This window comes from Sciurus vulgaris (genome assembly GCF_902686455.1).
Source record: "Sciurus vulgaris genome assembly, chromosome: 7".
Lineage (NCBI taxonomy): Eukaryota > Metazoa > Chordata > Mammalia > Rodentia > Sciuridae > Sciurus > Sciurus vulgaris.
The window spans coordinates 91728345-91741818 of NC_136467.1; the positions used below are offsets into that span (position 1 = coordinate 91728345).

General features: G+C 37.4%; 1 protein-coding gene across 2 annotated transcripts in view; it reads left to right on the forward strand.

Moving 5' to 3' along the window:
• The window catches only part of COL9A1 (collagen type IX alpha 1 chain), a 143559-nt gene extending 131376 nt beyond the window's left edge, over positions 1-12183 (forward strand). For both annotated transcript variants that reach the window (XM_079146528.1, XM_079146527.1), the window contains 2 exons: positions 4006-4083; positions 11083-12183. In XM_079146528.1, coding sequence (XP_079002654.1) covers positions 4006-4083; positions 11083-11267 — 263 coding nt within the window. In that variant the 3' untranslated portion in view covers positions 11268-12183. The remainder of the gene's footprint in view (positions 1-4005; positions 4084-11082) is intronic.
• The last annotated feature ends 1291 nt before the right edge of the window (positions 12184-13474 follow it).

Below are 13474 nucleotides of genomic sequence, written 5' to 3' on the forward strand. Positions count from 1 at the left end.
CCCCTCTCATTTCCCTCTACATAATCTAAAGTTGCTCCATTCTTCTCTCACCCTGCCTCCTCCCCACCCCCCATTATATATCATCATTCACAGGGAAAACAATCGGCCTTTGGTTTTTTGGGATTGGCTTATTTCACTTAGTATGATATTCTCTAATTCCATCCATTTATCTGCAAATGCCATAATGTTATTCTTATTTATGGCTGAATGGTATTCCATTGTGTATATATACCATAGTTTCTTTGTCCATTCATCTGTTGAAGGGCATCTAGGTTGGTTCCACAATCTAGCTATGGTGATTTGAGATGCTATAAACATTGATGTGGTTGTGTTACTGTAGTATGCTAATTGTAAGTCCTCTGGGTATAAACAAGGAGTGGGATAACTGAGTCAAAAGGTGGGTCCATTCCAAGTTTTCTGAGGATTCTCTACACTGCTTTCCAGAGTGGCTACACCAATTTGCAACTCCACCAGCAATGTAAAAGTGTGCCTTTTTCCCCACATCCACACCAACATCTATTATTTTTTGTGTTCTTGATAATAGCCATCCTAATTGGAGAAGGATGAAATCTTAGAGTTGTTTTAATTTGCATTTCTCTAATTACTAGGGATGTTGAACACTTTTTCACAGAGGGAAGACCCAAAGGCAGAATTGCAGGACAGCAGTCTTATTCCTTGCTAGCAACATTTTAAATTTGGTGCGGTTTCATGCTACAATGTATAAAGAAGTTTAACTTCATTATCTAAGTGAAAGCTACATTTTAATTTCTAATCTTCAGAAAATGTGGCACATTTGGAGATTCTTTTTTCATCACCGACCTCCAGAGTTACAGTGATATGACAATTTAAATTGCTAAGTTAACAAGAATGTTTAAGCTGTTAGTTTTTAAGATGCTATTGATGATGGGCACCTAGCTCACATGAATATGAGTTCAAGCAGAGTTCTGTATCTTTACCTTATAAGTTTAAATTATTGTAGAAATGTACTTTTTCATTATAAAAAATGTACATGGGGCATCCTTGACAAAAATCAAATTATGGTGCCTATTTAAACATTCACTTGATAAGTTTTTTTGATGTTTGACCAATGTGCAGATGATTCTAGATATCCTTCTTACTTTTATTATTTAGTTGACTTTGTCTTTTAAATTATGTCTGACTTGACTCAATATTGAATAGGGTTGGGCTGATAGGATGTTTGGAAAAGATGACTACAAAATTTGTAGCAAAGTGCCATTGCATCTTTTATTAGTGTAGTATAATATACTACTATACTAATGTGATAATAAAATAATGCCTTTTACTAGGAACAGTAGAATCATTTAACTAAAGTATTAAGTAATTTCATTAATGAGGCCAAGTTACTGGCTTTGGTCTCTGCAGGAGCCTGGATAATTAATGTAACTTTATTCTGTTGGCTGCTGAATCCCAAGTTTAATCAACTGTCTTGTAAATGTCTTGCAAGTACACATGGTTGGTTGCAATCCAAATTATATTCCCTATAAATAATGAGTCAGTGGTGAAGACACTTGTGACAGCACACTTTAAATTTTTAAAGTTCATTAATTTATTTTTGGTAAGACTAAATTTACCTTGTTTGAAAATTTAAAAATGTATGAAGGGTAGTGAAGAATTTCTTTCTCACTTCTGCCTTGCATCTGTCTAGCTTCCTTTACTTTTTCCAATATGTAATCATTATTTTTTAAAAAAATATTGTGTTAGTTGTTGATGGGCTTTTATTTTCATTCATTTATTTATATATGGTTCTGAGAATCAAAACACATGCCTCACACATACTAGGCAAGTGCTCCACCACCGATCCACAACCCCAGCCCCTGTAATCATTATTATTAGTTTCTTTCAAATTCTTATAAGCAATCATATGTAAGTTTATATGAACATGTATTTTTCCCTGAATCCCATTAAAAACAGAACTATATTGTCCTTTAGCAAGTAATCTGGACCTTGCTCTTTTTCTGACAACATGTCTTGGAGATCGTTCCTAAGAGCTTCCTGGTTCTTCCTCACAGTTGCATACTATTTCATTCTGTGGACATATCATATATTTTACTATTTAATGGACATTTAGATTGTAATCTTCTATTACAGCAAGGTTGCAATGAACAACAGTGTACATATTTCCTTTTTGTACATAATATCGACATACCTTCTATCTCTACCTCTAATTCTGTCACTATTTCTAGGATTAATTTTTATAAGGAGAATTGCTGGTTAAAATGGAACTTCCATTTGTAATTTCAATAGTTATCATCAAATTGCCCTCCAAGGAGACTGCACCCATTTATACTCTCATCAGTGATGTACGATACTGTATTTTTCTATAGATGTGCTAAATATGTTTAACTTTGGAACTTTTGTTGATCTTTTTCATTAAAAATAGCATCTTTGTTTTTAAAATTTGCATTTGAGAGCAAATTCAGGAACTTTTTCATACATCTAGGAGTCATTTTTGTGTCCTATTAATGACCAACCTACTCATATATTTTGCTCACATTTTTTTTTTTTTTTTTTTTTTGGTTCCAGGGATTGAACACAGGGTTGCTTAATCACTGAGCCTCATCCCTAGCCCTTTTTATTTTTTGTTTTGAGACACGGTATCTAAGTTGCTGAGGGTTTCTCTGAATTGCTGAGGCTGGCTTTGAACTTGCGATCCTATGCCTCAGCCTCCCGAGCCACTGGGATTACAGGCGTGCACTACCACACCTGATGCTCATTTTAAAAATGTGTTATTGACTTTTTTGTATTGATTTTTAGGGACTCTTCACATTTTGAATCATAGTAGAAAGCCCAACTCAAATTTGAAGTTATAATTCTCCCTTTTTTCTTCTGGTTCTTAAATATTTGATCTATTTGTAATTTAGCTTGGAGTATGGTGTGAGATACAGAGGTATAGATGTAACTTTTTTTTTTCCAGTTGAGCACCCACTTTGCCCAACACTATTTATTGACTTGAATTGTTCAACTTTCCCCCATTTTAAGATGCCACCTTTATTATAAAGCAAATTCCCTTATGTGTTTGGACTTTCTATTCTGCTTCACTGATCTGTTTATTTCCATTGGTTTAATATTTGGTAGGATTAATTCCCTTTGTGTTGCTTTTCTTTGTGGTTTGTGGCTAATCTGGCTTATGTGTATTTTTCAACACAAACTTTAGAATCACCTTCTCTGTCTAAAAACATGCATTTGTATTTTTATTGGGATCCTGAGAAAATTCAGGGAGGACTGACAGTGCTTTACCATGATGTCACTCCATTTAAGAACACTTTGTAGATCTTCCTGTGTATCCTTCAGTAGTGCTCAATGTTTTTCATTATTGGACTTGCATATTTCTGATTCAGTTTATTTCTAGCTATTTAATATTTCAATTGCTATTAGAAATGGTATCCTTTTATTCATGTCTTATAACTGGTTGTTTGTAGATGTGAAAATGACTGATTTCAATATTATAATTTTAGTCCTTTTCATTTTACTGAATTCTTTTACTGTTTGTAGTAGTTTTTGAGTTGATTTTCTAGAACTTAAAATATATACTCATATCCCATGAAAATAGGGATGATTATAACTCGTCAGATGAAGTGATTTGTAGCAGTGATAGGTGAGCTTCCTTGCTCTTCTGATTCCCCTGGAGCTGCCTCCTATGTTTCCCAGGAAGCATTGTGCCGACTTTTGGGTGGAGACTGGTGTATCTTTTCATGTTAAGGAAGTAGCAACTGATTCTTAATTTATTGAATGTTTTACCAAGAATGCATGTTAAATTTTGTGAAATATTATTGCAATATCTATGCATAAGATCATTTGATATTTTCCCTTTAGATCTGTTAATATGATGGACTTGCATTTCGCCTTGCTCCAAATACCACAACCTAGTTTATTGTAACTTTGTGACATTTTGGCTTCTGAATTTTGGCTTTGCTTGAAGTTTAAAATATAGAAGTTTATTTTTATGGAAACATATAAGAATAATATTTCTTTAATGAAATGCAGGTGACTTGGGAGAAAAGGGGGAGCGTGGCCCTCCAGGAAGAGGCCCCAAAGGTTTGCCTGGAGCTACAGGTCTCCCAGGTAAGTGAGTTGTGTGGCAAGGTGAGGTGGGAAAATTGGTCACAAGTGTGCACTCTGAACTGAAATAAAAAATTTGCTGCTTGACCAATTAAGCATATCAAGTGATTATGATGGCTAGTATAGATTTTTCAAGATCAGTTTTAATGAACAGTTAAATGATCTATAAGTTATGTCTGTATTCTTTGTGAGAAAATAGATGTCAGGACTTGAAATATTTATTTCTTAAACAGATGCTTCAAGAAAAATAATGTCAAGGTCCAGCCATAATCCACTCATTATAAAAATCTGAATAAATAAAATCCTATCCATCTGTAGCTCAGATGATAGTTTTAAAAATTATTATTATTATTGTATGTGTGTGTATATATATATGTGTGTGTGTGTGTGTGTGTGTGTGTGTGTGTGGTGGGAATCAAACTCAGGGCCTGGCATATGGTGGGCAAGCCCTCTACCACTGAGCTATTCCCTTAGCCCCTATTTTTAAATCTAAAAAGTAGAGCATTTGGAAAATTATTTCAAATTTTTATTTATTCTTGTTTTATAGGAAATAACCGAAATTTTATTTTAAAAGCTCCCCTTTCAAACATCCAGACCTCCAAACATCCATATATCCCCCTTGATCTCCTTAAAAATAAGCCCACACATTCCTACCCATCACCACAAAGAGCCACACGTAAGCCACATATCTCAGCTGCAGGGACTGAGGCAACAGAGCAGTCTGTGTGTGAGAAGACTGGTTTTCTTACTGAGCATCCTGTGTTCTTTTTATACACTGACTGCTCTGTTTTGCCAGGGTCTTGGCTGGAACTGACTCATCCACTGGGAAATGACTTGCACACTCAACCATAGCTGCAGCATAGCAGAGCTGAAAGGCAGTTTAGTTCAAGACCAGGACTGATGTGCAGGCTCCCAGAAACCTCTCTTCTTCCAGCTAAGGCAATGGCTGAGGGAGGCTCCCACACCCCACCTGTCTGTTGTTGTAGAGGTGAGAGGGGTTGCACAGGAAAAAAAGTGAAGTGGTGCTTGCTTCCATAATGGATTTGGAAAACTTGGTTTAGGGAAATTTAGGAAAAGAAATCACCATTTTATAATTCTGCCAGAGGCTTACATACTTAATCATGGCTATAATTGTAGCCAAAAAACATCATTGCTTTCCAATTATCTATTTCATTGCTCCTGGGGATTGCTTTCTTATTAAATTTTTTAAAAAAAATATGAATACATTTGGAGATAGCTCAAACACTGCTTTTCTAAAACTGTGACTCATGCACCTGTCAAGATATATTCACAACTTAATATATTTCATGATTGGAAAAGGAAGCTTTAATGATCAGACAAGGAAAGAAAATCTGATTGGAGATAAATAGAATCAAGGAAAAATTTTAATATGAGGAAAAGTCTGGATTCATTAACAGATGTTTAGAAGGGAGAAAAAGGAAATAGCATTTACTAAGAATGCTATTGTCCTGTACTGGTGATAGTGATAGATGGGTTCAAAGCTGGTTAAATATCTTTATCAAAACTTCCTTAATTATCTATGAATTTATAGGATCCTCTAATGATTTCTTCTCCCATTTTTGTTAATCAAACACTTAAAAGTTCTTTAAAAATGGCTTTCACTAGTAAGATTTTCCTTTATTGAAAATATATTTTGATTTCTAGTGATTCCTACTTTCAAAAAATGTGTTGGCAAACCATATTTTAACTTTAAAAATTGAAGATCTAAGAACACCAGCTCTGTACTGCACTGCCTCAGAACGCCACCAGGGGGGCATATTTCCCCGTGCAGTAAACCACCCACCGTGGAGGGGCAGAGTCTGACTGGTGGGGTAAAGGGGTTGCTCCTCAGCCACTATTCAAATGGGGGAGACCTCTACTATCATTTTGGCTACAGTGCTTTGTTGTTTAAAAATACCCATTTGCCATATGGTTTGTTTCTCACAGTCTGAAGTATGCAGGGCAGGAATCTAAGAAGGTGGCTCTGGAGCCAGCTCACCAGGTGTCTGCTCTGCTCTTTCACTTACTTCTGGTGACTTTACCTCTTAGTGCTTCAATTTTGTTCTCTGCAAAATAGGAGTCATAGGCACAGTCCTCACAGAGCTATTTAGGAGGACACACGGACGTGACAAAACATGTAACGTTCTTAGAACAGTGATGGCACAAGGCACACTCTGCAAATCTAGTTGTTACCATTGTTGTCACTCCTCTTTTTATACTTAAGGAAATAGGGACTGAACAAAATGATGGTCTGACAGTCCAACAACATGATTAGTTTGTCTTTGCCTCCCTGGCTACGTGACTTGGGTATGTTCCTGACACTTAGTGTCTTCCTTCCTATCCTCTCCTTTCTTGTCTGCAATCCCTGGGCCATTAGATCCCCCACCCTTCAGTTTCTTGCTAGAGCCCAGTTAATGTTAATGCTTGGTTGTGTTGTCTCAATAAGAGACACTCTCTGTGCCTACTACCACTGAACTTGCCTTCTTTCTTTGCACTCTGATGATTTTAAGAAAAATATTTAAGAATAGATTTTGATTTCTTTGAGAATTCAAACTCACTGGGGAAAGGAATAAATTAAATGATGAACCTCATCTATGTGCATACCAGGAAGTGAATTACCAGGTAATTGTGAACTGAGATGTTTTTCTCATCTTGAATGAGCAGTTTCTACTTGGCCTTGTGCTGGACCACACTACAAGTCTACAAGACTGTTCAGTTTTTTTTGTGAAAAGTCTGTAGTGAGGTAAGCATTGCTTGTGAATGTTTAATTAAAAAAACACTCCGTTTAGTCTTTTGCTTTGTAGTGGCCATTCATTCTATTTCCAGTGATTTCCGCAATCATTTTAGATGATTTTGGGTTTTTCTGTAAACCAATTTCCACCAATTCTGTAAACATACTGCTTTGTACTACCAGAAAGTAGACTCAGAGTAAGAAATAGAACATTATAGCACATGTAGAAAGTTAAAATAATCAGCATATTAATCATAAGGTACCCAGTTTAATGCTGAAAATGAATTGAAGTGTTTTTTTGTTTGTTTGCCTGCACACAGTCCTTTTCATTCCATAGCTTTTATCCCCTACTAGGCTGCCTCTTTCAAACTGGTCCAGGCTTCCCAGCTGGTTGACCTCCATCAATGTAACATGGCTACCCTCTAGTGTTCACAGAGAGTATGACACACATAATTTTTAAAAAATCATGAAATGTCTGGCAAGGACATTTTTATAGGTCCTTGAGATTTCAGAATCATTAGGCATTAAGTGTGGCTAACACACCTGTGAGGCAGGCAAAGTAAAAAGAGAGCATTTCAGATCCATGCTTTCTCTTCTTAAGGGATGCAAAGTACCGTAAGCATATTCTTTAACAAGCTGCCGAACTGAACATTTATGCCAATTTGTGAACAGTTCCACTTCTTGAATGCCTTGGACTGTGACATGGTATCACCCCGAATGAAGCAAGCCCACAAGACATTTAGAGCTTCCTTGAGAGTAAGTGCCTTAGGTCAGGGCTCACCAGAAACTGACAATCTGTTATGTTAAGGCTGGGGTTTTCCCCCCACTTCTGGCATTTTTACAGGATAAAACCTCATTAAAAGACCTTGAGTTTCTTATGGTGGTGGTCTCTAAGAATCAGTCCTGACTCTTGGCTGTTGTGCCTCTATTTCCTAGTCAAACAAGACCCAATGAATTAAACAACAGCAACATCAACAACAACAACACACACACACACCCTTTACAGAGTTAGCAACTATCAATAGGTATGGAAATAGAGTTTTGTAGAGTAGTTTTAAGAGCACTTTTTCTAACTCCTACTTCTTTAATTATGTACCTTTGGGCAGTTTTTAACCTTCTTAATTCAGTTTCCACTTGTGGAAAATGAGATCAGTGATGAGTGCATGTCATGCGAAAGGGGCTTGTTATGAAGTGGTGATGATAACATCATCCAGAGCTCCAAAGGGTAAACTGCTGCATTTCCAAAGGCAGAATCAGAGGTAGATAGGATGGCTTCCTCAACCTTTTCCTCAAAGGATGAACAGGACTTTGGTATAAACTCAGCATGTTAAAAAAACTTCTCCTGAAGAAAGTAAATGTGAAAATCTAAACAGGTTTCCTTTTGTCTTTTTTTGTTTCTTTTTTGACACTGGGGGTTGAAGGCAGGGGTGCTTAACCCCTGAGTCACATCCCCAGTCCTTTTTGTTTTTTGTTTTGAGACAGGGTCACATTAAGTTGCATAGGGCCTCACCAGTTGCTGAGGCTGACCTCAAATTCCCCCACCTCAGCCTTCCATGTCGCTGAGATTACAGACGTGTGCACCTGGCTTCCTCCTATTTTTTAATGTTTGAAGGGAATTTATTCTCATATATTCAATTTAAGGTTTTAGGCAGGGGGCTGGTTCTACAAGTGGTTAATAAAATTTTGAATTAGTTGCTAATAGTTAGAAATTGACAACTCTTTATTTCAAAACTTAGCTTCCTGACTTCTGTTGAAAATCATCAAAGTTCTGGCAACACTGGCTCCCATTTCTCAATGGCAGCTGTTAGCTGCATCATAGCTGCTGCCAGCATCCACTTCCCAGTTCACCAAGCGCCTTATTCTCCTGCTTGTCTCCCCAGTACTGATGTGGACTATTAGTAGCCATTTTTTATTACACTTGTACTGTAACTTTTCTTCTAATAAATACAGTTGGGGATTTCTTAATCAACACTAATTTCTTTATGACATTAGATATGAGCAAACTTTTCTGTAAAGAAATATTTTTTGTCTTTGAGTGCCAGGTTGTCTCTGTTGCAGTGACTCCAGTTTGCCTTATAATGCAAAAGTAGCCACAGACACTATGTAAACAAGTGACTATGGCTGTGTTCTAATAAAACCATTTAGAGAAATAAGATTTGACCCATGGTTTTCAACCTCTTCTTTGGGCAAGGTTATTTTCTACTCTTAATCTTGATTTGATTTGTTAAGGCAGAGCTGATATGTCGCAATGGGGACATTCCTACTGATAAAGTGCATGAAAGCCACCTTTTATAATTAGTTATATCTGGTCTATCTTTTCAACCTTAAAAAAATGAACTTAACCTTTAACTACCTCAAGTGTCAGGGGGTCTGAACAGGCTCTGAGATAAAAGCACAGTTGCAACAGCCTTATTGATTGAAGTGGTGGTTTAGGGAGTGGATTTCTCCCATTAGTGGAAAACACACCATCATCTGCTTCATCACAATATAATATAGTGGGAATAAATCTTATGGGATAAATGAGGGGGAATAACTTATACCTCTACTTAACTGCAGTCTTGAGATGCATAAATTTGAAGATACTTATTCTTCCTTAAAAAATTTTAATGTTTTTGCCCTATGTCATTCCTTTGTGTAGGTCTACCTGTAAGCATGTGAAGAATAATGAGATGTAATATGTACAATAAATGCATAAAACAAGACCCTTTAACAAGACTGGGCTATTACAATAAATCCAACAAAAGACATGTAATAAGACCATTAAAATAGAAACAAAAGTGAAAACCACTGACAAAGAAGGAAAGTAACTAAACCTAAGCAAATATGTAATTGAATGTGTGGATTTGTCCTACTGCTTTTTGGCAGAATGGCCAAGTTAAGAAGGCTGAGATGCAATGAAAATCTCTACATTACTGTATTATCAGGGCACATGCAGTTCATTTTACCTTGATTTCTTATCACTGCCTTTACAGTATCAGGATGAAAGCACCACTGGTATAATGGGAGAAATATTCAACAGAAATTTCTCCTTGTTATAGGGTGTCATGGCCAAGGAGTGAGGCCTATATCACTTTTGAATATGACAAAAGGAAGAAAAGTCTCCAGAGAACTTGCTATGTTCATGTTGGGGTAGGCAGATGAGAAAAGTACCCTGGACTTTTGTAGGGTGCCTGGCCCAGTCTTCTAAAAGATGTTAATAATATCTTGATTATCATAGCAGTCCCTATGTAACAGATTCTTTCAGTCATGGAATTAAATTATAAGGAAGGTGTTATCCCACCTTAGAAGGAAGAGACAGGGAGATTAGGGACTTGTTCATGGCCTTCTATTAAATGACAGAGCTAGAACTTAAAGCCATTTGTCTCCAAAAGCCTGTGTTTTTAACCACTGACCTCTGCTTCCCCCTGTCTGGATACTGATCACCTGTGAGGAATGAGGGACACCTGCTACCATAGCTCTCTTCAAGGGAGATACAATGTGAGCCCCACAGAGGCCTGACCTATTGTGATTTTAAATAGAAATTACATGGAAAAGGTAAAAAAGGATCAGGTGACATTGATTTTAATAATACTGATGGTCACTGACTTAAGATGGTTGTATTTGACTTTATGATGGTGCGAAAGTCATACACATTCAGTAGAAATTTCAAAGTTGAAATTTTGACTTTTCCTGGGGTAGTGATATGTGGTATAATCCTTTCTCCTGATGCTGGGGAGGGGCAGGGAGAAGCAGCTCCCAGCCAGCCACGTGATGAGGAGGGGAAGCAACTGGTACTCTACAGTGTACTATGTGGCTAAGCTATGATGCTTGGGGGATTAGTGCATTTTCAACATAATCCCATTGTAAATTAAGGATTAGCTGTATAGTTTATTTAACTCATGGTGCAAGATATTATAATTTTATTATATAATAAATATAAAATTATTAATTAGATATTTTACAGTTTTTTTCACACAGTCTTAAAATCAAGGTGTGTTTTGTTCTGGCAGTTCATCTCAGTTTGGGCACATTTCAGGGTGCTGTGGACACACATGGCTGGAGGATACAATGTTGGACAGGGCAGCTCTGCTGATGGAATGTGGGTTCCATGTGTTGAGGTTTCTTTCTTTTAATTTCTGTGAAACCCAAGTCCAGTAAAGCAATTTCTTCATCATTCATTATCCATAATTTCCTAAATCATTTGTTAAACTCTTACCTGTGCACCACTGGGCCGTGTCTAGTGCCTTCCACTAGGATTCTCCTGTTCACATGTGCAATCTTTTGTGTTTCAGGTGACCCAGGCCCTGCCAGCTATGGGAGAAATGGCCGGGATGGTGAGCCAGGGCCTCCAGGGGTGGCAGGAATTCCCGGTGTGCCTGGCCCCCCAGGACCTCCTGGCCCTCCTGGTTTCTGTGAGCCAGCCTCCTGCACCCTGCAGGCTGGTCAGCGGGCATTTAGCAAAGGACCTGATCAGTGAAAGACTTGGTGCTACTTGGCTGTCTGTGTAAATCTTGTCTGGTGAAAGAGTTTGGAGGAGAAACACCACCACCACCTTGGAGGATAATATAGTACCTTCAACAAGATGCAGAAGTCCTGCTTGTCAATCAGATTTAGAACAATGGTGCTATTCAATAAGTTGTTTTCCCTTTCCCTTGGAGGGAAGGTAGGAGAGTCATCAGTAAAAGATGAAAAAAATTAAATTTAAATTCTATTTAAATAAATTTACAATCCTCTTCCCAGGTTCTTGACCTGTAGTGTGGTATACGTAAGTGATATATGTGGGCCACTGTGCCAATAAACAGAAACAACTGTTTGGTTTACCTCAGTTGTATTAGTTATTTCATTTACTTAGTTCCCCAATTACTGATTAAGCTGTATAGCGGATTACTAGACTAGTTATGAAGAAACCCCACTACATTCAATAGAATTGGTGCTTAAAATCCCCATCAATGTGCTCCCTTGATAGTACAAGAAAGGGCTGTCACAGGGAATCATTTCCTTACATCTTAAACTGATTTTCATCTTCAGTCTTTTTTTTGGACTGTATGTACTGTACCCCAAACTCATCGTGGGGTTCTTCTGTATGAAAACAAAGGAATTTTAATACCCTGACATTAGTTTTATTGATCAAATTATTTATTTCAAAGATTTGAGGTAACATTTCTGCTTGTACCAAAGAAGAAATAAAGATGGTATCTTAATCTCTTGTATGTTTTCTTATAATCATATTCAGTGAAGTTACTGAGCTTATTAAAATTTTAAATTACTGGTATTTCTACAGGCTTATGTGTATAACATTTGTGCTTTCTTTCTATACAGAGACATTTTAAGATCCCTTAAGGTTCCACAGAGGGTGTTATCCTGTGACAGATGGTGTGTGTGTGTGTGTGTGTGTGTGTTTTAGGGTATGTGTGTGGTGGGGGGAGAGCTTCAAGGACTTTTTAGAAATTCTCAGGAAAACTGATCCCCCACATCACAAAATGCACAGATCTTGCTCACATCCCACGTGGTCAAGGAAAAGGGTTCCCATCAGAGGGATGGGCTGGCTGTAAAATAAAAGCTTGAAATTTATATATCAGAAATTAAGACAAAAGACAAGAATAACTTAAGAGCAGGGTGTGACCAGTTGAGCCATCCAGAAGGGTCTGGCTGTAACAAAGGTGCCCCTGCTTGCTTTATTTATATAGGTACAGATCAAAAAGAACTGGTAGAAGCTTCTTTAAGAAAAACAAGATAGGGGCGAGGGTAAGCAGGCCATTTGGCTCTAGCGGGTCACTCCCATCTCCATGCTTGTACTCAAACCTGAGTGGTGAGCTAACGCAGGATACCACATGACTCAGCATTCTCGAAGAGTGGATATCTGACTTAAATTCCTGAAGCCAGGCATTCCTAGTTAATGGCTCTAACTTTGCCCTGGTCTCATACCAGTCATGGATGGCTTCCCCCACACAAATGCACATGCATATACATTTTTTTTTAAACAGTCTGATTCCAATAATTTTTCACTTTTTATATAAAGTACGGTTTGCAAGGTTAACAAAACTATGATAAAATGACTATTTTCTTAAACCTATCTGTGGAATTCAGATGTTTAAATTTACAAACATGGAACTACTACTGGTTTGGGTCATCTTTTACTGAGAGAAAATGACATGTTTTGAAAACACATAAGCCAATATGAACAAAACAATAAGTGTCCATAAAACAATATAAAGTCATTGTCTATAAAAATGATAGTACATGAGAAGACATGACTGTGACCTAGAAACCTTTTCTTCTCAGTAGTAGGGAAATTTTCTTACTCATTTGTGTATTTTTTTTTTAATTAAAAATCAAATTTACATAGGGCAATGTTGTTTGATTCATTGTTATTTTTCCCTTCCCCCCCACCCCTCCCTCCCCTCCCACCCCTCTTTTCCCTCTATACAGTCCTTCCTTCCTCCATTCTTACCATCCTCCTTATCCCTAACCCTAAACCTAACCCTAACCCTAACACTAACCCCTCCTACCCCCCATTATATGTCCTCATCCGCTTATCAGTGAGAGCATTCGTCCTTTAGTTTTTTGAGATTGGCTTATCTCACTTCGCATGATATTCTCCAATTTCATCCATTTGCCTGCAAATGCCATAATTTTATCATTCTTCATGGTGGAGTAATATTCCATTGTATATATATGCCACAG